The 24,494-nt window shown below is 47.4% G+C and overlaps 1 protein-coding gene across 1 annotated transcript in view; it reads right to left on the minus strand.

Moving 5' to 3' along the window:
• The window catches only part of MAPKAP1 (MAPK associated protein 1), an 826,525-nt gene that overhangs the window by 3,832 nt on the left and 798,199 nt on the right, over positions 1-24,494 (minus strand). The window contains exon 11 of the mRNA XM_085613805.1: positions 14,809-14,906. Within this exon, the coding sequence (XP_085469931.1) occupies positions 14,809-14,906 (98 nt within the window). The remainder of the gene's footprint in view (positions 1-14,808; positions 14,907-24,494) is intronic.

Below are 24,494 nucleotides of genomic sequence, written 5' to 3' on the forward strand. Positions count from 1 at the left end.
CATTCAGTTGGTTTTCTTTAGACCTGATGCACGATGATGGCAAGGAGATGGTGAACGTATTAAGAAGTTGTCTGCCCAAGTCTTTAGAGGCTCTGAAGTAAATGGGGAGGGGAGTTCATGTATGAATAAGGTCAAAGTACTGACCCTTACCACCTAGGGCTGAGGAGAGGGTGGTGAGGTCATGGACAGAAATGGTGGCATGGAAAGCAACTAGGTAATCCATTGAGAAGTTCAACCCGTAAGGTGCCATGAGAATACCAGAAGTGTGCTACATAAAGAAAGAACATCACAGTAGTGAAGAAGAGCTACTTGGAGCTTAAAGAGTTGAGATATATTGTCCACCCAGGCAGTTTCACCGGGCGGTTCAAGCCACCACGGCAGTCATTTTGTTCCAGCCTGCCAATGTGAACAGGGCACATCCCAGTCAGCACAGCATTTCCTGCCCCGGCTCCAGAGCGCTCCGAGTGCGCAGCTAAACATCTTCTTTGTCCCAGTCATTGTGAACCGGTTCCCCCACTTTAACACAAAGGGAATGGCTGTCAGTAGCTGCCCGTGAGGACTTCAGAGTGTTGTGTTGTTCAACAGTTCTTTCCTAACTCCACCATCCATGGTCCCTGAAGTGCGAGACTGCTCTGGACCTGCAGTTCCACGCTGTGTGGACTGCCTTGCTCAGGGATTGGTGCGCATGGGTGGTAGGTTGAATGGCTGTCATGCAACCTATGTGGGGAGCGTAGGGTGCTGTATGTGAGAACCTGAGAAGTGTTACAGAGCTGCTGCAAACCTGGCACTGTGGGCAAACAGATCATATTTGACAAATTAAGACTTATAGGGCTGCGCTTCGTTAACAAATCGCCCCACTGGCTCTGGCCTGGTGGTAAGAACTTTTCATATAAACCTTAGCGTAATATAAATCAATTCGTGAAATGAGATTCATAGGCATCATTCAGATACATCGCATGAGTCTGTGTTGCTTTTCTCACCTTTTTTGTATTGGATGTCGGCATGGTTTCTATGTGATAGTGTGAGGGAAGCAGCTATGTCTTTAAAGGTTTCGGCCTTAGAGGGGGCCTTTGTGCTTACTCAGGCTGGGAGCCTAGTCAAGAGCTTCATGGGTCCAGATCTAGAATGCATGGGAGACTTTCAACACCTGGGAGCACTAAATATTCAGGTTATTATTTACTAGGCATTTTACAGCACAACCTGAGGACACTAAGAGGGGGAGGGAGTGCCTTCGCATTTATACAACATTCGAATGCACACATTGGCTGATGACGTAGATCTTTACATGTTTGCCAAATGACCTGATGTTTGTTCCTCCATGGAGGTCCAATTGTAGTGGTCCAGAGGGAGGGACTTGGTGCAGAGACCTGCCCCAAGCCATTTCTGCCTACACAGATGCAGTGAAATACAGTGCTCGGGGGCCACCTTGGGCATCTGGTCGGGTGACATGGAATGAACAGACTGGAGAGGTGCCCAAGGGTAGTCCCAGGCAAGGCCTCATGACAGCTTTTGTGCACAAGTCTACTTTGTGCGTTTGATGGGCAGCCAGTGGAGTGGTTTTAAAGTTAGGAAGATCAGAAGCTTTTGAAAACATACAGACACTTGAATGTAGAAAGGACACAGACTCTGAACATCGCGGGATAGCTTAGCTGCAGCAATTTAGCCAAGATACGGCTAGAAAACAGGTAGTGAATCTCACATGTGGGTATTCAGAAAAACAAGGGCTGCTGGCATAGCACCCTCTGAGGCTACCTTTAGTTATCATGTATGATATTATAAAGCCACGCATGTGAATTCCCCATCAACATGTGCTCCAAAACAGAACATTCTGAAGAAGGGAGAGGAACTGTTGTGGTCAGAGGCAGATTCTTATTTCATAAGATGCACTTCAGCATGTTCCCTCACATCATTTCCACAGTATTCCACAAACGTCATCAACAGTGGGTTTCATAAGGCCTGATGAAAGCATGGAAAAGGGTCTCCCACCATCGCATAGGGTAGTAAAAACAACCATAATGGGGTGTAGAGGGCTCCTCACAGACCTGTGCCCTCCTGACACTGCACTTGCCACATTATGCATAGCTACGTCGTGGGTCATCACTTATTTTAAATCTATAATTAAGAAAAACGACTCTTTTTTAAGGGGGGGGGGTGTCTAAATAAAGACTGCTAAGATCTCACTATTTCGGTCTCTTGGACAGGGGCAATCCAGTGAAATATGTCAGAATACATCCCGCCATTAAATAATGTACAGTATATATCACAAGACCAACATGACATCTTCAAAGAAACATCCTGGGACCTAAAAACCATCCAGATATCGAACATAGGGGCATTCGGGAACATAAAACCCATCCAGGACCAGAAATCGAACAAAGGGACAGTGGAACATAAAATCCGCCAGATATCTGACAATGGGCCATTCTGGAATGTAAAATCCATCCAGACATCGAATAAAGTGGCTTTCTGGATTGTAAAACCCATCCAGATATCGAACAAAGGGACATTCTAGAATCTAAAACCCATCCAGATATCGAACAAATGTGCATTCTGAAATGTAAAACCCATGCAGATATCGAACAAAGGGCCATTCTAGAAAGTAAAACCCATCAAAATGTCGCACAAATGTGCATTGTGGAATCTACAACACATGCAGATATCGAACAAACGGGCATTGGAATGTAAAACATATCCATATATTTAACATAGGGCCACTCTGGAATCTACCACCCATGCAGAAACTCTAACAAAGGAATACTGTTGAATGTAAACCCCATCCATATGTCAATCAAAGGTGTATTCTGGAATGTAAAGCCCATCCAGATATCTAACAAATGGGCATCTTGGAATGTAAAAGTCATTCAGAAATTGAACTAAGAGACACTGTGGAACGGCAAACTCATCCAGATGTTGAACAACTGGGCATTCTGGAACTTAAAACCCATCACAATAATGAACAAAGGGGCATTCTGGAACATAAAACCCATCTACAAATCGAACAAAGGGTCACTGTGGAAAATAAAACCCATCTAGAAATCGAACAAAGGGACCCTGTAGAACATAAAACCATCCAGATATCGAACAATGGGGCATTCTGGAATGTAAAACCCATCCAAACATCAGAGGTAGTGGTATTCTGGATTGTAGAACCCATCCAGATATCTAACAAAGGCACATTGTAGAATCTAAACCCCATCCAGATATCTAACAAAGGGGCATTCTGGAATGTAAAACCCATACAGATATCTAACAACGTGGCATTCTATATTGTAAAACCCATCCAGATATCGAAAAAGGCACATTCTGGAATCTAAAACCCATGCAGTTATCTAACAAAGGGGCATTCTGGAAAGTAAAACCCATCGAATTGTCGCACAAATGGGCATTGTGGAATCTAAAATCCATGCAGATATCGAACAAAGGGGCATTCTGAAATGTAAAACACATACATATCTCGAACACAGGGCCCTTCTGGAATCTAAAACCCAGGCAGAAAGTCTAACAAAGGAATATTCTTGAGTATAAAACCTATCCAGATATCATCAAGCAAAGGGGCACTCTAAAATTTTAAACCCAGCAGATATCATGAAGCAAAGGGGCATTAGCGAATCCTGATTGCTGGTACATGAGGGTGGTGCGGGACTTGGTGAATAGAATTGGAAATGATTATTTTTACAGGTTACTTTCCACCCATGTGGCGACGAGAACATGTGAGTTTCTAAAGCAAAACGGTGTCCAGAGTCTCACGGTAAAAGACGGTATATCTTAAAAGAGGGCGTACCTGCAAACTGCACCCCCAGGTTACGCACCTCCAGTCGGGGCAGGGCTCGCGCAGTGGCTGTGCAATGCAGTCTCATCTGCGATAATATACGTGCAGGTGACACTAAAGCACTGAACACATTGACGACTATTAATTCATACATTACGTTAGTAGAGCGAGCTAAACGTATGTTCTTTCCCCATTTTTGGCACGCGCTACATGATGAAAACCTTTTTAAATTATATTTAACAAGCCAACCATTTCCTAAATTTATTATCTCTGGTGCTTTGTGATAATCACATAGATAATTTTAATGGCAGGTTAATGCACGAATCAAAAGATAAAGATGCCCTTTGGCCCACCGTTAGCTTGGTAATTCTCTGTGGCTTGAAACGTGTACAATTTTATGCACTGCAGAGTGTTTCACTTCTATTGCGTTTTACAGCTCGAGGCATAAAAATAAAGGGAAAGTTTTCATGGTCAATAAAGTTCCACTTTTCATGGCTTCATCGTGCGAGGAAACTCATTGCAAGAACCGATTACTACTTTCCCGCGATCCATTTGTAAAACGCAGCAAATTTAGTTTTGAACAAAGCTTCACCCGGATAAAATAGGGTGTTTTATCACTCGGAACGAGGTGGGAACTAAATGTGGTATAACAAGACTTAAACACTCCACGCTCGAACCACTCAAGCGACTGCTGTTACCGAATGATGTCTCTTTCTAGTTCGTACAGATCAAGTCAGGCATGGGGCCGCGTGCTCGCCTCGCGGAGACGCCAATTTCAATGCAAAACAAGGTTTTCAATGCTCAGCCAACGTCATCGTTGTTAGGAAAGGAAGACACTATCTGCTGCACAATATGTCATTATTCCAACAAAAATAAGTGGGTGTAGAACACAGATCTGCAGTCCTGAGTCCTCAAGATAATGGGAAGGATCCGAAATTGCTTTGGACAGAGGGAAAGTGGGCATAAAAACAACTCAAGTTGTTGGTATCATCAATAAGTTGTACAGTCAGCATGAAAGCGACTCAAGTTGTTGCTAGCCACGGTAAGCTGTGGAGTCACCATGCAAGCGACTCACATTGCTGGTATCCTCGGCAAGCTGCGGAGTTACCATGCAAGCGACTCACATTGCTGGTATCCTCGGCAAGCTGCGGAGTCACCATGCAAGCGACTCACATTGCTGGTATCCTCGGCAAGCTGCGGAGTCACCATGCAAGAGATTCACATTGATGGTATCCTCGGCAAGCTGCGGAGTCACCATGCAAGCGACTCACATTGCTGGTATCCTCGGCAAGCTGCGGAGTCACCATGCAAGGGGCTCACATTGATGGTATCCTCGGCAAGCTGCGGAGTCACCATGCAAGCGACTCACATTGATGGTCTCCTCGGCAAGCTGCAGAGTCACCATGCAAGCGACTCACATTGCTGGTATCCTCGGCAAGCTGCGGAGTCACCATGCAAGTGACTCACATTGCTGGTATCCTCGCCAAGCTGCGGAGTCACCATGCAAGAGACTCACATTGATGGTATCCTCGGCAAGCTGCGGAGTCACCATGCAAGCGACTCACATTGCTGGTATCCTCGGCAAGCTGCGGAGTCACCATGCAAGGGGCTCACATTGATGGTATCCTCGGCAAGCTGCGGAGTCACCATGCAAGCGACTCACATTGATGGTCTCCTCGGCAAGCTGCAGAGTCACCATGCAAGGGGCTCACATTAATGGTCTCCTCGGCAAGCTGCGGAGTCACTATGCAAGCGACGCACATTGCTGGTCTCCTCGGCAAGCTGTGGAGTCACCATGCAAGCGACTCACATTGATGGTCTCCTCAGCAAGCTGTGGAGTCAGCATGCAAGTGACTCACATTGATGGTCTTGTCGGCAAGCTGCGGAGTCAGCATGCAAGCGACTCACATTGATGGTCTCCTCGGCAAGCTGCAGAGTCACCAAGCAAGCAACGCACATAGAAGGTCTCCTCGGCAAGCTGCGGAGTCACCATGCAAGCGACGCACATTGATGGTCTCCTCTGAAAGCTGCGGAGTCACCATGCAAGCGACTCACATTGATGGTCTCCTCGGCAAGCTGCGGAGTCACCATGCAAGCGGCTCACATTGCTGGTATCCTCGGCAAGCTGTGGAGTCACCATGCAAGCGACGCGCATTGATGGTCTCCTCGGGAAGCTGCGGAGTCACCATGCAAGCGACGCACATTGATAGTCTCCTCGGCAAGCTGCGGAGTCACCATGCAAGCGACGCACATTGATGGTCTACTCTGCAAGCCGCGGAGTCACCATGCAAGCGACTCACATTGATGGTCTCCTCAGCAAGCTGCGAAGTCAGCATGCAAGTGACTCACATTGATGGTATCCTCGGCAAGCTGCGGAGTCACCATGCAAGCAACTCACATTGATGGTATCCTCGGCACGCTGCGGAGTCACCATGCAAGCAACTCACATTGCTGGTATCCTCGGCAAGCTGTGGAGTCACCATGCAAGGGGCTCACATTGATGGTATCCTCGGCAAGCTGTGGAGTCACCATGCAAGCGATGCACTTTGATGGTATCCTCGTCAAGCTGCGGAGTCACCATTCAAGCGGCTCACATGATGGTATCCTCGGCAAGCTGCGGAGTCAGCATGCAAGCGACTCACATTGATGGTCTCCTCGGCAAGCTGCGGAGTCACCATGCAAGCGACGCACATTGCTGGTCTCCTCGGCAAGCTGCGGAGTCACCTTGCAAGCGACTCACATTGATGGTCTCCTCGGCAAGCTGCGGAGTCACCTTGCAAGCGACTCACATTGATGGTCTCCTCAGCAAGCTACGGAGTCAGCATGCAAGTGACTCACATTGATGGTCTCGTCGGCAAGCTGCGGAGTCAGCATGCAAGCGACTCACATTGATGGTCTCCTCGGCAAGCTGCAGAGTCACCAAGCAAGCAACGCACATTGATGGTCTCCTCGGCAAGCTGCGGAGTCACCATGCAAGCGACGCACTTTGATGGTCTCCTCTGAAAGCTGCGGAGTCACCATGCAAGCGACACACATTGATGGTCTCCTCGGGAAGCTGCGGAGTCACCATGCTAGCGACGCACATTGATGGTCTCCTCGGGAAGCTGCGGAGTCACCATGCAAGCGACGCACATTGATGGTCTCCTCTGCAAGCCGCGGAGTCACCATGCAAGCGACTCACATTGATGGTCTCCTCAGCAAGCTGCGGAGTCAGCATGCAAACGACTCACATTGATGGTCTCCTCGGGAAGCTGCGGAGTCACCATGCAAGCGACGCACATTGATGGTATCCGTGGCAAGCTGCGGAGTCACCATGCAAGCAACTCACATTGATGGTATCCTCGGCAAGCTGCGAAGTCACCATGCAAGCGACTCACATTGATGGTATCCTCTGTAAATTGCGGAGTCACCATGCAAGCGACTCACATTGATGGTATCCTCGGCAAGCTGCGAAGTCACCATGCAAGCGACTCACATTGATGGTATCCTCTGTAAGTTGCGGAGTCACCATGCAAGCGACGCACATTGATGGTCTCCTCTGCAAGCTGTGGAGTCACCATGCAAGCGACTCACATTGATGGTCTCCTCGGCAAGCTGCGGAGTCACCATGCAAGCGGCTCACATTGCTGGTATCCTCGGCAAGCTGCGGAGTCACCATGCAAGCGACGCACATTGATGGTATCCTCGGCAAGCTGCGGAGTCACCATGCAAGCGACGCACATTGATGGTATCCTCGGCAAGCTGCAAAGTCACCATGCAAGCGATGCACATTGATGGTATCCTCTGTAAGTTGCGGAGTCACCATGCAAACGACTCACATTGATGGTATCCTCGGCAAGCTGTATAATTAGACTGTAAGTGACTCAGGTTGTTGGTGTCGTTAGTAAGCTGTAAAGTCAGCATGTAAGTGAAACAAGCTTCAAGAATTCTTGGTTAACTGAATAGTCAGCATGTAAGTAACAAGCCGTTGCTATACTTGGTAAGCGGCACAGTCGGCACGTAAGTGACTCAAGCTGTTAGTATCCTCTGTAAAGCGGATCCAAGTTGTTGGTATCCTTGGTAAGTTGCAGAGTCAGCATGTAAGGGACTCAAGCTGCTGGTGACCTCAGTACATTTTAGTCGCGTGTATATGACTCAAGTTGTTGCTATCCTCTGTAAGTTGTACAGTCAGCATGTTCGTGACAAGTTGTTGGCATCCTTGGTAAGGTGTGCAGTCAGCATCTAAGTGACTCAAGTGGTTAGCATTCTCAACAAGCTGCAGAGTCAGCGTGTAAGTGACTCAAATCCTTGGTATCCTCTGTAAACTGTGGTCTGTATGTAAGTGACTACATTGGTTGTTTTCGTAGGTAAACTGCACAGTTAGCATGTAAGTGACTCAAGTTGTAAGTCCCCTCAGTAAGATGCAGGTGACTCAAGCTGCTGCTGTCCTCGGTAGGCTCTAGAGTAAGTATGCCAGAGACTCTGGTGGTGGTTATCATCTGTCACCTGCAGCCAATAGAACCGCTGAACAGATTCCACTCATCTTGTTGTGATGACGAAGAGTAACACCATTCTACCATGGTGGACCCAGAAAGTGCTCATTTAAGAATGCATTTTTCATCCTCGACCTCCTAGGGTATAGGTTTAGACTCACACATCATGGTTAGACCATCCGAACCCTTCCGATGATAACAGAGTTTTAGTTTCAGTCCCAAAATTATGGAAAGCTTTCTCATTGCAGAACACTCATCCACCAAAAATGCCCTGTTGATAGATTTTAAAAACTCTAGCATTCCAACAATTGCTTGGTTCTTTTCTATCTTATTTCACACCTATGTATATGTTTGATCGTAAGATTGATTATATCTCTGGCACTAATTATCAAAAAATGGAAACTACAGAACTGAATTTAACTACGGACGTCTATCGTGGATAGAGACATCTCAACCCATAAGAAGAGCCATCCAGGAAAAACAAAGTCAATGTTTATTTACCCAGTCTAACATCACCAAAACATTGACTGTAGAATGTCCTTTTATTAAATGTTGTCAGGCTGGCATCTGGATTCCAAAATGCTCCTCTGTTACATGATCTACGATTTGGTTTTAAGTCCAGAAGGCGCCTTTGTGTGAAGTTGCTTAACTTGTCCGAGTGAATCTTAGATTTCAAATCGTGCCTTTCTTCTGAACGTTAACCAGATAAGACCTCTGATGACATCACTCACTGGACGCGGCGCAGAGCCACATTATCCACATTATCCACTTCATCGGACCTACTGTAACATTAATCACTGGTGAGACCCTACAACGTCCATCAACTGGAGTGTTAAGACCTCAAGGTTCGACTCTTGGAACCAATCAAAACTGCAGCATGAAACCAGGCACCATGGAGCTAGGTGGTGCGCCGCTCACAGGAAGGTCGCGGGCATCTGACAATAGACACGAGATAGGTAGTTTGATTTGGGCTCAGCGCTGACTACGAGCGTTGTCGCCTTGCTGCTGGTTTTAAAATTGAATGTTTAAACTTTTTTACAAAAACGATATTGCTGCTAATATAGAAGGAAACTGAACGTTAGTGCCTACCTGTTTGCCATTGTCCCGCTAACCACGTTGCCCGTCTGTTAGAGTGGACCCGTGTAGCGGTTACCGTTCTAGTCTTTTTCTGCACTCCCCTTCCGGGTACAAATTACCGGATGCTGCGACCGTGCAGCGGGCGCGCGTAGCCCGCGCGCCGAAGAAGCGCCAAAGGCAAGCCCGTCTGCGCCTGGAGCGCAACCAGCGCCGGAACCCCTGCTCAAATCTCTAGGCTGGCATATACACGTGATGAGCTTCTGAGCCTCAATCTCGGTGAGTGCCCTGCATTGAGAGTAAAGATAGATTCTGAAAATATCCCCCAGGTGCATTGTTATCGGTGCAGAGCTAAGCCAAGCTCCTCTAGTACGTATAGGCCCAGGGAAGATATACAGCTGAATAATACCAGGCTGTTCAATGTTATGCAGGACGGGTCGGCCTCGTACCCCAATGTTCAAAATAAAAAAATCGACCACTAATAGCCCCAAATCTTTTAACTGTGTCTTGATCAATGCCAAATCAGTAATGAACGGAAACGTGGACAAATGACACAAGTAATCCTACTGGAATTATGTAGTTCCATCTGACTATTTTGTCATTAATATGGACAGGACGGGGACAAAGGGGGGTGGGATCACCTTAATTTATCGAGCCTGCTATAAGGTGAGAATGACACCAGAGCCACTACTGGACGCAGAGGCTATGTTTTTGAGTATAAAATTAAGTGATTTGGAATGCTTCCAAGGAATCTTAGTGTATAGACCCCCTGGTCCTAGGTTATACTTCATCACTACTTTGCAAACTCGCATGGAGTCCTGCCTCAATGTGGATTCCTTTACGCTGCTGGGGGATTTTAATTTTCATCTAGAGGTAACGCATAATTCGGATACTTCAAGCTTGATAGATACCCTAGCCAGTTTTGGAATGACGCAAATTGTGCGGGAACCAACACATCAGGTAGGACATACCTTGGACGGCATTTTTACTAACAGTGCCCATATAGAAGTGATTAGCTCGCTGCCCTTACTATGGGTAGATCATTATGCTGTCAATTTTATTATTAATATCTCCAATAATAACCTGTGCCGTAGAAATCGGCCCCCTCTGAGCAAGGTACGTGCTTGGAAGAAAATATCCCAACAAGAGCTGACCACGGCCTTGAAAGAGAATCTAACTTTTAGTGCAGATCCCAATCAGGCAGCCATAGATTTTAACAACTGGATAACCCAGGCAATAAATCCGCTGGCCCCGGAAGTTACCAAGACGGCCAAGAAAAGACTGGTATCCTCTCCTTGGTACTCAGCAGAACTAAAAACTATTAAAATAAAATGCAGACTCAAGGAACGCATTTGGCGATCCTCTTACAGTTCGGCGCATAAGACCGAATACGGCTCAGCACTAAAAGAATATAAGGGAGCAATAATATCAGCTAAGACAGCTTATTTCACATCTAAAATTCTAGAATCCACAAACTCCTCCAAAGAACTGTTCAAAACAGTAACAGCACTGTCTCGACGTCCGAGAGACACTGTCTTTGTCCCTGACCAAGCCTTTGTGGATAACCTTGCGGTTTTCTTCCAGACCAAGGTCAAAATGGTCTATGAGGAACTTCTGAACTCAGCGGAGGTTAACAGTACGAACCTCCTAGAGACATGGGAAAAACACTCTTGCCAAGGTAGTCTAACCCAATTCACCAGTCTGGATGAAAAGCAAGTGGTAGACATACTTTCACTAACCAAGTCAGGATCTCCACTTGACCCCTGCCCCCCCCATACATTTTACATTTAGCTACGGATGAGGTAGGCGCAGCGCTGACCCCTTTGTTAAATCTAGTTATTGGAACAGGGATCTTCCCAGCAGGATGGAAAATGGCCTGTATTAGGCCTATTTTTTTAAAAAACATCACTTGAACCTTTGGAGGCTAAAAACCCTATCGCCTGTTTAGCGTTGCCCTCTAAGGTCCTCGAGAAAGCCATTAACTTGGAACTGACTGCCTACCTTGAGGAAAATAACCTTCCTGATCCCACCCAGCACGGTTTCAGAGCTCGACATTCCACTGAATCAGCTCTGATCATGGCAACAGAGGAGATTCGAAGGGTGTTGGACGAGGGTGGCAGGGCAACCCTAATATTGCTAGACCTCACGGCAGCGTTTGACACTGTAAACCATACAGTGTTACTAAATAGGCTGCAGTCCGTGGGAGTCAGCGGCAAGGCCCTGACCCTTCTCACATCTTTCCTCGACTCCAGGGAACAAATAATACACTGGGAAGGTCTGAGATCGGAACGGTTCACCCTCCCGGGTGAAGTCCCTCAGGGTTCGGCACTTTCGCCCACCCTGTTCAATATTTATGCAACACCATTGGCTAGATTGATAAAAATTCATGGTCTAGTGCTTGTGTCTTATGCCGACGACACACAACTGATGGTGTCGGTCACTCAAAATGATAGTATGTCAGCCAAGCGGTTCTGTGATTGTCTTTCTTCTGTGATGTCATGGATGAATGTCAATTTTCTAAAACTTAACACCGAAAAAAATGTGATTCTGGAATTCGTCAAGAAACCTTCAATCTGGAGCCAGTGTTGGTGGCCCCCTGAAACCGGTACATGTCCGTCGCCGGTGTCTAAGGCCAGAAATCTCGGTTTTCTCGTCGATAGGGATCTCACTTGTGCCCCCGAAATGAACCAAGTGGTTTCTGCCTGCTTTTTTACACTCAAGATATTGCGTAAAATTCTCCCACTTATCCCGTTTTCCTCCGGAAAACGGTGGTTGGCGCCCTTATTCTATCAAGGATAGATTATTGTAATGCCCTTTATTTGGGTGCTGGAGTGAAACAGCTCAACAAGCTTCAGTCACTTCAAAATGATGCAGCCCGAGGTTTGTATGGTCTTTCCAAGCATCACTCCACTTCGGCCAGCATTAAACAACTACACTGGCTTTCGGTGAGACGACGGGTGGAGTTCAAAGCTCTATGCCTAGTGCATAAAGCCCTCTATGGAGGTGGGGCGGAAGATGTACAATTACTATTCCCCCGCTACATCCCATCGCGCTGTTTTAAGGTCTATGCACACTGGGCTGGTCCTTCCTCCCAAGATGAAACGGGTCAGTTGGGGAGGCAAACCATCAATTAATCAATCAATCAAAAACATTTCTAGAGCGCACTACATACCCGTAGGGTCTCAAGGCGCTGGGGGTAGGGGGGGTGCCGCTACTGCTCGAACAGCCAGGTCTTCAGCTTTTTCCTGAAGGAGAGGTGGTCTTGGGTCAGGCGCAGGTCGGTCGGGAGGGAGGTCCAGGTCTTGGCGGCCAGGTAGGAGAAGGACCTTCCTCCTGTAGTCGCTCTTCGGATGCGGGGGACCGCGGCGAGGGCGTGGTTGGCTGAACGGAGGTGGCGTTTGGGAGCGTAGAAGTTGATTCGGCTGTTGAGGTAGCTCGGGCCTTGGTCGTGTAGGGCTTTGTGTGCGTGGGTGAGGAGGCGGAAGGTGATTCTTTTGTTGACGGGGAGCCAGTGTAGGTCTCTCAGATGTCCGGAGATGTGGCTGGTTTTCATTCTTGGCAGCCAAATTATGGAACTCCCTCCCCGTCTCTCTCCGACTCCAGCCATAATGGACCATTTTCAGGAAAGCTATTAAAACCAGGCTCTTTACACAATGCTAATCACAGTGAAACTCCCAGATCACTCTACTTAGCGCCAAGACGACTCGGCATAAGTGCGCTCTACAAATCCCCTCAGTCAGTCAGAGAGGAGTTGCTTAGAAGGTGGCATTGCAGATGCTCTACATGGACAGGATACAGATTCTCTTTTCATTTTACTTCGCACTTTGTTACATTTCAATTTCACTTTACAATTTATTTTACTTAAGTCCCAGCTGAAAGTTTCTGTGAACTCTTTTTGTCAATTAGACACCTTCCTTGCGGCTTGCTTACATTCCCTTCAATATTTCTGGGTCATCTATTTAAAGCTCTAATGCTCCATTTCTTAATGTGGGAAGTACCAGGAGTGTGAGACCCACTGTGTAATTAGGATGAAGACAGTGTCACCATTGACAAGGCGTTTTTTGTCTATACTTTTTAACCCTGTGGGCAGATTTGCAGAGAACTTGGCGATCTACTTAGTCGAACATATGACAGAACTCGTGGTCAAAAGCTTCGCACAAACACCGACTTGTCAAAGGCACAGATGCACAAAGCAGTTGACTTGAACACAACCTGACAGACGACTGTGAGTTATGTCCTCTGTTGTGTGCATTCATACAAAGAACAGGCACATTTCAGTGGGTTTACCTGTTGAGCCAGAAATATATGAGAGAGAGAGAGAGAGAGAGAGAGAGAGAGAGAGAGAGAGAGAGAGAAAACACAAGAGCACTTGTAGTGACTTGCTGAAGTTACAGCAAGTGGTCATAAAGGAGCAAGTAAAGTACAACTTGGGTTCCCAGGTAGGGGCCAGCTATAGAGCTACTAAGGATTGTATCTACTTCACAGGGGAAACAACCTTTACAGCGCGGTGATTAGCATGCAGTGCCATTATCACACATTTTGTACCAAAGACATTTTTATCAGGCATATGCCTTTACCATGCATGAAAAGTTTACTTAAGGTAAGCATAAATATGTGTGTGTGTGTGTGTGTGTAGACACACACACACACACAAGTAAGGGTTTACATTTGGGTAGGTGTTTAGGGTGATTAGGGCATGTTAGGGATGGGTAGGGGTATTGAGGCTAGGCTATTTTTAAGGTTTAGGGGTTGTTAGGGGTGGTAAGGGTATTTTAGGGGTATAGGGGTATTTATAGGGTTTAATGGTGGGTAGGGATATATGGTATTATGGCTATTCTAGGGTTTGGGGGTAGGGGTATCTGGTGGTAAGGGTGTTTTTAGGGTGGGTAAGGGTATTGGGTGGTAAAGGTATTTTTAGGGTTTAGGGGTGGGTACCGGTATAGGGTAGTAAGGGTATGTTTATGGTTTAAGATTGGTAAGGGTATTGAGTGGTAAGGATATTTTTATGGTTTAGGGGTGGGTAGGGGTATAGGGTGGTAAGAGTATTTTTAGGGGTTATGGGTGGGTATGGGAATAGGGTGGTAAGGGTATTTTAGGGTATAGGGATGGGAAGGAATATAGGGTGGAAAGGATATTTTTAATGTTTACGGGTGGGTAGAAGTATAGGGTGGTAAGGGAATTTTTAGGGTTTAGTGGGGGGTAGGGGCAGTGGGTGGTAAGTAGGGGGTTCCCCCCAATAGATTTGTGAAAGGCATATGCGTGATAAAGGCATGCGCTGTAAAAAGAAATGTGTGGTAAAGATATGCGTGGTATTTCCCTGCATTGCATTAATGGGTGCTAGTGAAGCTCTCAAAGCCCGGGTCCGAATGGCTACATTTTATTGATAAGAAAAAAAACCTTACAACTGTAAACATCTTGGAAAAATGATAAAACCACCAACAAAGTAGTGATCAAAAAGCATGAGAGATAGAGTTGACAGGCAGGCGCACTCACCTTCAGCACGATCTCGTTGACTGTGGCCGAGTCGGATTCGAAGTACTGATGCTTATAGTCGTGATTGCTCAGATACGTAAGTTTAAATATTGCGTGACCTGTAACGAGAAAGAGAGAGAGTCAGAAAGTATCCACATGTGGGCTTCCAGCACACAGAACTAACAGATGGCGAGTTGGATGCACCATCGGTGTGGCAGAAGGACAGCAAGCAGCGAAATGCTGACAAGCTTCTAATGTCACTTCAGTTTAAGGCAAGTGTCGCCCTGGTGGCAGGCGAAACCTTCTCAACGCAGACTACCGTCATCTGCTCACCATGTCACAGACGCATGAAGAGGGGCGTGGAATGGGCCCATAGGAGGCTACAAGAGACCTGTGTGAGATTTAGATGAAGACTAGAGCCTGCTACGTCTTACTGGACCGCGCCACCCTGGAGACCTATCCGCATACACAGGACACAATCAGCGCTGCACCTTATTGTTTCAAGACCTCCACAAAGGACCTGGGATTCAAGAAAACACACTGCAGAAAGCGGGTTCATGCTCTGGACCCTACACTTTCACACCAGAGGCTACAGAAGACCCTGCCCACCTGGGCCGAAGCACTCTCACTTTTCCTCATGTCTAAACTTGTATCTTTGAACTACTAATCCCCAAATCCGACTTAGGGACATGGAAAAGTGGTAAAGAATCAAGGTGTCCACTATCAAACGCCCCATACATTCCCGCCATTGAGACTGACAGAAGACTGTGCAGCTGGAAGCCTCATCAACTGGTGACAGAGTCTATAAGTAGGGTGCCTCGAAGCACAGGTTGGGAGGGGCCCGATAGGTTTGAGAATAAAGAGATAGCATTAAAGGACAACCTCTCGTGCAGAAACCCCTACGCTCTAACCGTAGCGCTCTACAGTAACAGCAAAGCAACTCACAGCGCTTCATACCACATTACAAAATAAGCACATACATGACAACAAATAATCTCGTAGGTGTTTTAGCATCCCAAGATTGGAGCACCACTGGAAACGCATGTGCCACCACGCTCTTTTGTGTGGCATGCGCCTCCACAGTGCCAAGGGGCTGCCTTGAATCATAAGTGAGGCAGGCTTCCAAGCACCGTGGACTGCCCAGCACCTTCTGCCCAAGATCACAGTCCCACACTGAGACGTATGCCGCTGGGAGGCATCCCCAGACCCTAACATTCTTCTCAATGTATCTTGGAGAAGATACGGAGCCGGATTTTAATCCTTCCAGAGCTAAAGGGGCAGAAAACTATTAAAAAACATACCTTAGTGAGCAGATGTGGAATACGAAAAGCGAAATTAATATGGGATTCGCTAAATTTGCCACTGTCAATATCGCTCCTCCTAAACAATACAATCTGCGCGACATTTTGATTACGTTTCTGAGGTCTTGCCGAGGGACAATTTCATGGAAATATATATACCTGGGAGAATTTACCAAAGGGTGCTCTTAAACTGAGATATGAGATATTGAATGGTGGAGGAGAAGGCCCGCATCTGCGGAGGACACTTCTGTTCACCTATCCTGCCTGCCAGGGATGGCGTTAGGGTTCCCTGATCCAGAGGTCTACAGTATTCGCGTTACATTAGCACAAGGTGCCATACAGGAGGCTGGCCATTGGTCCACTGCTGCCTGATATCTGAGTAATGATCCTCATCCCAAAACCAATGAAACGTCAATTAAGTCTAAAAAGAAGGGGTGGCCGACATAGTCCACTCGGCCGGCAGAGTTTTGGCCACTCCACGATACGCTTTTAACGTAGTGGTCTGGACAAATTCAGCCAACCGCATCCTGGCGGAGTTATTCTCACACACGGCTCGATAATGGTAAGTTGGCAAGCGTGAGCAGGATTGGTCATCCCCTAGCGTGATTTTCAGTCGCTAGGAGGGCACCCGTCGAAATTTCTCCAAGTGGGCGGTTGCGAACGTTCGCGGTCAGAAAGTTACAGCTCAATTCGAAAATCTACTTGAGTGGCAGCAAAATGAACTCGATAAGCTGCACCCTCTAGGACACAATGTGGTGCATTTCGTGCTGATTTTTCAGCGTGGCGTGAGCTCCCAGAGCTAAATCACAGCACGAGCAGCGCAATGTTCCTATTTCCACCTGTTCGCGGAGTTCTGCAGCTTTTCGCAGAGTGTTTTTGTAACTCTGCGGAGTGAAACTCCACGAGTTCCACCCAGGCTTACTAAAAAGGAAGACACATGGGAACCAGGCACCCTAGGTGGATCTTTTCTTTTATATTCTGGATGACAATCCTGTGGTATTTTAGCACGCCTTCTCCATACTCCAAAAGTTAGAATTGGGAGCGAGATGACGGGTATACAGGAGTGGTTCAGAAGAACCTGCAATTTTATTTTTGAGACTGTACAACAAACTGGGACGCATCCTGTAAATTTGTGGCCTCCATATTTTACGCTGGCATCTTAATGAAACATCATTATGATATACTAATCAGCAACATAAATTCGTTTCAGAAATTGGCTAATAACTTGGAGGGAAAGAATATCTTTAAATCATTCCATGTATTAAGCTTTCCAAGTCTCCAGGAAAAGAAATGGAGAATTCTTACCGAGTACTTATCAGCATGTTAATATATTCATGACTCCCACAGAGAGGCAGCTCCATTCAGCAGTTTTACATGCTACCAGTACACCGGTCCTGTTCACAAATCATTACAAAGCTACTGTGGAGGTCTGAAAGAAAGTGCGGCGAATCAGACTCAAATTCGACTGCCGGGGCACCCCGCGGAGATGGGGTTCAGCATGTGATAATCTCTGTCGCTAATCAGAACTGACACCTTCTGACACTTCTTTACCGGGACTCAGCACAGACCGTTCAGCGATATGTAACCTTCTGGGCTGCTGGCCACCTGATGATCATCACGCTGTTCCTAGGGGCCACGTGAACGTGGTGAAGATGGTGCACATAACAGACTACACGGAATGCGCTTGGAGGTGGGGTAGTTTGGAGCTGTTCTTTGGCTTGCTTTTTCTGTGTTCTGTTGATCTGGGGGCCGCCATTTTGTGCCGAGGTTGTTGTGACTGTTACTCTGGGCCCACCAGCTTGTTGGCCTCGACCGATTCCTGGATCACTGCTTGCCGCCGGTCCACGCCTTTGGTCGCCTGCCTGTCCATTGCCCCTGGATGGCCCCTTCTGGGATGCTCTCTCCCCCCAGACATTTATGGCCACTATTGAGGCTCGCTTATTTTCACACCCGCCTTGAGGTCCCCCAAATTACCGAGATGACCCAATGCGGTGATTGAATTTGGCACTGGACTTAGTAACTATTGTGACCCCACCTGGGTTTGGGCCCGCTTACTCTAATCTTTTTTGGGCTCCCATGAGGTACTTGTCTTCCACTGCCGGTCTGCCACAACTGATCTGCTTCCCATCTCCCTGTTTCTACTCCCCTCCCCATTTCCATCCATCCTCCATTGGGGACTTGTCCTTATATGTTTGTCTATACAACTGTAATTAAATGTAACTATGCAAAACTGTTATTCTTATTATCCCTGACCTCGGAGACCTGAGCAACATGGCTGATGCCAGGTGGAGCTGCTAGACAGCTATAGAGGAGATCGGCCCTGGTTTTCCCTCTCGCGTCACCTACCCAGCCGGTCATTGGGCACGGTTCTCCTCATCTCCCCGCTGTGTGTCCTTACTGCTGTAACATTGTTTTTTGTCTGTGATTTTACTATGCTCTTGTAACGGATGTAATTTGTATTATGTAACTCAATGTTCCTCATGTAAAGCGCTCTGATACCTCTGGTTCTAGCCAGCGCTATATAAAACTCAAATAAATAAAATCATCGCTCACTGGAAAATATACCCCTCATGGCTTCCGCCAAGTCCCATACGGTACTCGCGAGGATGCATCCATGGAGTCTGGGAGAACTGGACCTGATAAGCCACTGAGCCAAACAAACTGCCCATTATGTGAAGATCACCAATAGAGTACTAAAACCAACTCGGTAGCCAGAGAGACTAGTCAAATGAGGTTCCAAACATATTAACAAGTTTGGTGTGGAGGGCGGTGGGGAATAGCAGACCTTCGTTTTCTCAAAACTCGCTAACTGGATGGTTCTGGAGCTCTTTCGTGAGACCACTGTGCAGGCCGTGATAGGATCCAGGCTAGATTACGCCAATGTTCTGTATCTGGGCCTTCCGAAGTTTCTCCTCTCGCGCCTGCAGATTGTACAGAACTCAGCCGCTCGGGCGATTTTCGGTCTTGGTCATCGCGCCCATGCGACCGGCCTGCTGCAAACTCTTCACTGGCTGCCTATCCAGAGGCGCATTGAATTCAAGACGCTCACACTGGCTTTTAAGACCCTTCAAGGCACGGGCCCTCGCTATCTTAGGAAGAGGATTACTCTCCACAGGCCAGCCAGAGCCTTGCGTTCTGCGTCTCTATCTCTCACCACGGTTCCAGCTATCAGGCGCGCCCGTATAGGTGGACGTTCTTTCAAATACCTTGCGCCCCGGGCTTGGAATGCCCTCCCATTATCTTTAAGAAAGAGTGAGAGTTTGTTGTCCTTTAGAAAAGAGCTCAAAACGTGGCTATTTAGCCAATACGTTTTTTTCCCCCTGTTAGAGTTCTGTGGTTTCGGGTCTGACAGCGCCGGGACACTCTGCTTGAGTAGCTGAGCGCTTAACAAAACCCCTTATAACATAACCACCAGTTCTAGTCATGTGTCAAAAAGACGGTCTTCTCTTGGTGGTGAACCGAGGTGCTTGAAACATGTGATGTAGATGTTTTGAAGCTAAGCAGTGCTCGCTGAAACCTACATTGTCCCCGCGTGTTACAACCATCACACAAATCACAAGAGACAATAACCCCACAAGACTGATGTAAATAAGGGAGCGCTGGGCCCTCATGGAAGGAGTTAAGCTGTGCTTTACACCAAGGGCTATCAGAAGACTATTTGGAAGTCTGTGCAGAATGGAAAATGCCCTTCTCCCCTTGCACCAACAAGTGAATTCAGCACTTTCAAAGGCGAGAGGGTGTATAAGAGCATGGAACGTTAATTATTTGCAATAAGTGAGTGGTGTATTGGCCAGCCACTTCGTAAAAACCAAAAGCATCTTAAAATAATCTTAATGAAGGAATATTAAAGGAGCTGCTAGCTCCCTGAGTCAAAGGTAAGACATTCTGCAATGCGATTTATGATTTTTCCTCATATATGGTAATATTTAGTTGGCACAATATAACAAGCATTTACAATGCAATGGTCTCAGCATTGTTAAAGTTAGAGCTATTGGCACTGCTCATGACATTATTTTTGTTTATGTTTTTATTTTTAAAACATTTAAAGAAATGCCATTGTTATTTACAATGTCAATAGCTTAATCACTCTCAAATGCGAGACCTATTGCATTTGCACCCAAACACAGAGCCACACACCCAAAGCCACCCACACACACAGAGCCACCCACACAGAGCCACTCACATAGAGCAACCCACACACAAATAGAGCCACCCACACCCATAGAGCCACCTACACACACACAGAGTTACCCACACACAGACAGACCCACCACGCAGAGCCACCTACAAAAAAAGCCACCCACACACACAGAGCCACCCACACACACACAGACCCTCCCCCACACACACAGAGCCACCCATACACACACACAGAGCCACCCCCACACACAGAGCCACCCCCACAGAGGCACACAGTTGAAGTTAATGTTTTACTCAATGTTCGAGCCGAGACCTAAAAACATGGATCAACACTTTTATTAACAAGTGGCACATTTGAGTGATGTTTAATTATCGCTTGATGAGCGCGGCCCTGGGCATTATCAGTCTGGACGGCGCATCTCCCACCAGCAGCCGGGTGGGCATGGGAACTAAAAGCAGCCAGCAGTGTCGCCGAAGACCGGCCCTCGCGCGCTGCCCCCGCCGCTTGCACGCGCCTCCTTGCGAGGGCGCCATCTTCCCCCACCTTCATCCGCTTAAATGACACGTTAAGCGTAATTACTGGTAGGCCTTTAAAATAAACAGGATTGGAAGGGAAAATTGCCCCCGCGAGTGAATGAGACGCGCTCTGGACACGTTGCAAGTGCTGACTTTAATTGAGAGTTTCTTTGACTGCGAGAGATCGCTTCAGCCAGTTTTGGCGGGAGGACAGTGATTATAACTCCGGAGACACACCAGTATAATGGTGACAACGCTGCGGGCAGAGCACTGAGCTCAGCGCCACCGGGGTCCCTTGAAAGACTGGCGAGGGTGTCGTGAGATGCCTAGGTGGTCTTCTCTTTACAACACAGTGCCTATATTGCCATCCGCCTTGCTACTTATAATTTGAAAAGAAGCGCTGTGAAACCAGCATCGACCCACACGGGAACATAACGCAGGCACGCGGCGGGTGCGGGTAAAAAGAGTGGGGGGGGGGGCCCCCGAGGGTTCAGCCATTAAACAGGACTCATTCTGCCCGAGGTCAATGAATATCTGTGAGATACAGGATAGGCAGGGGCCCTCATCACATTCTGCAAATTGCGTAACGCCACTGAACCCACCCAAACTACTCACTTTCCTTTGTTCCCCACCTTATATACCCGTTCTGAGGAATTAAATACATTTTTCGAAAGCTGTGAAACCACCGCTGTTGGGCCGGTGAAAAGCAGCTGTCGAGCTAAGAAAATAACAGGGTGGGAGAAGGCAGGAGCTGGAGGGAGGGAGCGCCCATTAAACTGGGAACGGCGCACAATATGTGTTTATGCCGGGAGAACAAATGGATGCTGAGCTGAGGCCAAGTTTATTCACCGACACAAAGCTCCGAACAGCTCTTCATCGGGGAGAATTGCCCTTTGTGTTTCCGCCACAATAATGGGCGCTAATATTTCCTTAACCCATTCAGCGCGGCGCGGATTTCCGCGCCACGCTGAAGGTTCCGTGCGCGGGCGGGGCCATGACGGAACGGTTCCGTCATGCGCACAGCGCAACCGACGTGCATGACGGAACCGTTCCGTCATGCGCGTCGAAGGGGTTAAAGGCCCTAATACGACAGGCATTCTGTCAGCGCGCGAACGAGGCGCATTCTTCGGAACTGTGAAAGAAACTGAAAGACGCGTTCAATTATTACTGCCTGAAAAGGAGAGGGAGGGGTGCAAAAAAGCGCAAATTAGAGCTTCAAGTGTTATAAACAAACCCAGCCCTGTTTGTGCTTTCATAGGAATTCAGCATTTTGCTTTTAACAATGGTCCCGGTTCACGGTGCATAACACACCAAAGACACATATACGACTTCCTGAGCAGCAGCCGAACAAGGGAGCCGACAGCAGGGGGAGAGGACGCCATTAACACCGCAGCCTTTCTCCGAGGTCAAGCAGAAATGCCTCGGAGAAACGCAGCGGCGTTTTCGGATTCGGGGGCGAGTTTTCCTTTCTCTCCTCTTGCCATTGGCTGGAATTTTTACATTCCAGAGGAGAGAAAGAATCGAAAAAACACGCCCCCGAATCCGAAAAGGACGGGGCTTGTTTGGAGAGACAAACCTCTTCTCCAATGGCTGACCAGCATTTAAGAGGCCAGCCAATGGAGAAGAGGAGAGAAGAGGGGCGGGTTAAAGCCCCTCTCTCCAAGTCATTAAATCTCGCGAGCGAGACTGCGCAAGCGCAGCCTTCGCTAGCCGAGACCTAAAAAGGAGTGCTTAAACAATCTTGTTGTTTTCGAAAGACCAGCCCACTGGTGACTGTGGGTCTTGCAGAATACAAGTATGCATCCTTTAAAAATGTAATCTCAATTAATCTACAACCCATCCCTGTAAATGTATCCTCGAATCCGAATGGCAAAATGTTTACTTTGAACTCTTGAGCTTTGTAACAAAAAACATTGCCTAAAGTATAACTGGGCAAAGGGTTTTTGGCCAGAAGGCTGGAGAAGCCGGCTTGCCTCCCGCAGCAGTGCCTCGGTGTGCTCGCCTGTCTACCATTGGATCTTGGAAAACCTCAAGCAAACCATGCCTGATGTTTGGAGAGACAGGGCCACATCAGACTAAGATCGACCAACCACTGGAGGTCCTGAGCTTGTCCATGAACATGTAGATGATAAACAGCAATGGAGAAGAGAGAGTGAAGAATGCCATAATAAAAGTTATTACAAACTTGGTGTAATTTGGGTCTGGGTGAGGTCCTCCCCACAACCACAGTATCACCCAGAGTTGGTTCCAAGTTCTATCAGGACGTGGCGAACCAAGATATCGAAGACTGTAAACAAACGCAACAGGATCAACAGAGAGTGACCCATTGTAGAGCTTGGTGCAGGCTGACTTGGAGCTACAGACATAAAATCCATCTGTGACGTACAGACATAAAATCCATCTGTGACGTACAGCAGGCACCAGCTGAACACAGACTAGGAACCATGGCCGTGCCAAGCTACTGTTAGTGGACATTATTTATGTCCGCGGGTAATGCTAAGCAGGAGTGGTTACAGGTACGGAGAAAAACTACCAAAGAAGCTAGAGGTGTTGATTGGGCCTGGACAAGAGAATGCATTCCTAAGGATTCTGGTCTTCTGTGTCCTTAGGCTGAAGTCCACGACTATCATTGGTCTGTTGACCTTCAAGATGAGAGTGGGTGTTGAACCAATGAGAGCTGCCAGGAACTGGGTATTTATAAATGGTGTTCTGAATTCGGGGTGGGTTTCTAAGGGCGAGGTGGAAGGACTGTGAACGTTTTCTGAAATTAAGATGTGACTTCTATAGGACGAAAGGGCCACTCCATCTTTTACAACAATCTTTTCTCATTCATGGCTGAATTACATAACATTCAGACTGCGCGCCAGCTAAACTGGTGCACGAGGTACAAGAACAATCTTAAGAAGTTGATGCTGTGGGGATAGACAGCAGTGAAGTGATGTGTTTGTTTGTTATGTTTGATTAATGAATAGTGCATGTGTGAGAGAGTGCATGTGGGTGTTTGTGAGAAAGTGAGTTATAGAGAGAAAGAGAACGTGTGTGGGGGGGTAGTAAGTCAATAAAAAAAAATCCATTCTGAGTTGGTGATAGTATGCAGTTGCCTGGTTATTGGGGGACGGGTAGCAATTCTGGTTGAGTACCTGAGGCTTTTCATGTTCGAGAGTCACCTGTGTTACGTGTGAATTGTCAATGTTCTGTGGGAGTCGGTCTGTGTAATGATTCTAGGGGAATCGCAAGCTGGCAGCTGATGAAAGACAGTGATGGAAGTTGTTGTAGGTGAGTCGTATGGTACTATGAGTGATGAGAAACAAACTTGCGTTGTGAAAAATTGGGTCAAATGACATGAGTGGCTGCACGTGGTGGTGGTGCACTTGAGTGCAGGGGAGTACCTACTACGGAGTCTTGGCGTGTTGTGCTGTGAGAGTGGTGCTATGGATGGTCGGTCTTGTGAGGGTGTGGGTAGGTGGCAGGTCAGGGTTAGGGCTTAAGCTGCAAAAGTAGTATAGTCAGGTGTTAGGAGAAGTGTTCTGAGAACAGTTACTAGGAAGTTGTGTTGGGAGAGGGTATTGTGAGAGGTAGCATGTGGGTGAGTGGTGTTGCTCTGGGTGGGTTTGATAGAATGGCTTTGTGGGATACTGATGAGAACGATGCTGTAAGTAAGGCGAGGTGCTCAGTTTGACAGAGAAGAGTACTGTGATTAGCAAATTGGAGCGGGTTGGTTGTTCTACTCCCAAAACTAGTGACCTTGGG

The sequence above is a fragment of the Triturus cristatus genome, chromosome 1_2, assembly GCF_964204655.1.
Source record: "Triturus cristatus chromosome 1_2, aTriCri1.1, whole genome shotgun sequence".
In the NCBI taxonomy this organism is placed as follows: Eukaryota; Metazoa; Chordata; class Amphibia; order Caudata; family Salamandridae; genus Triturus; species Triturus cristatus.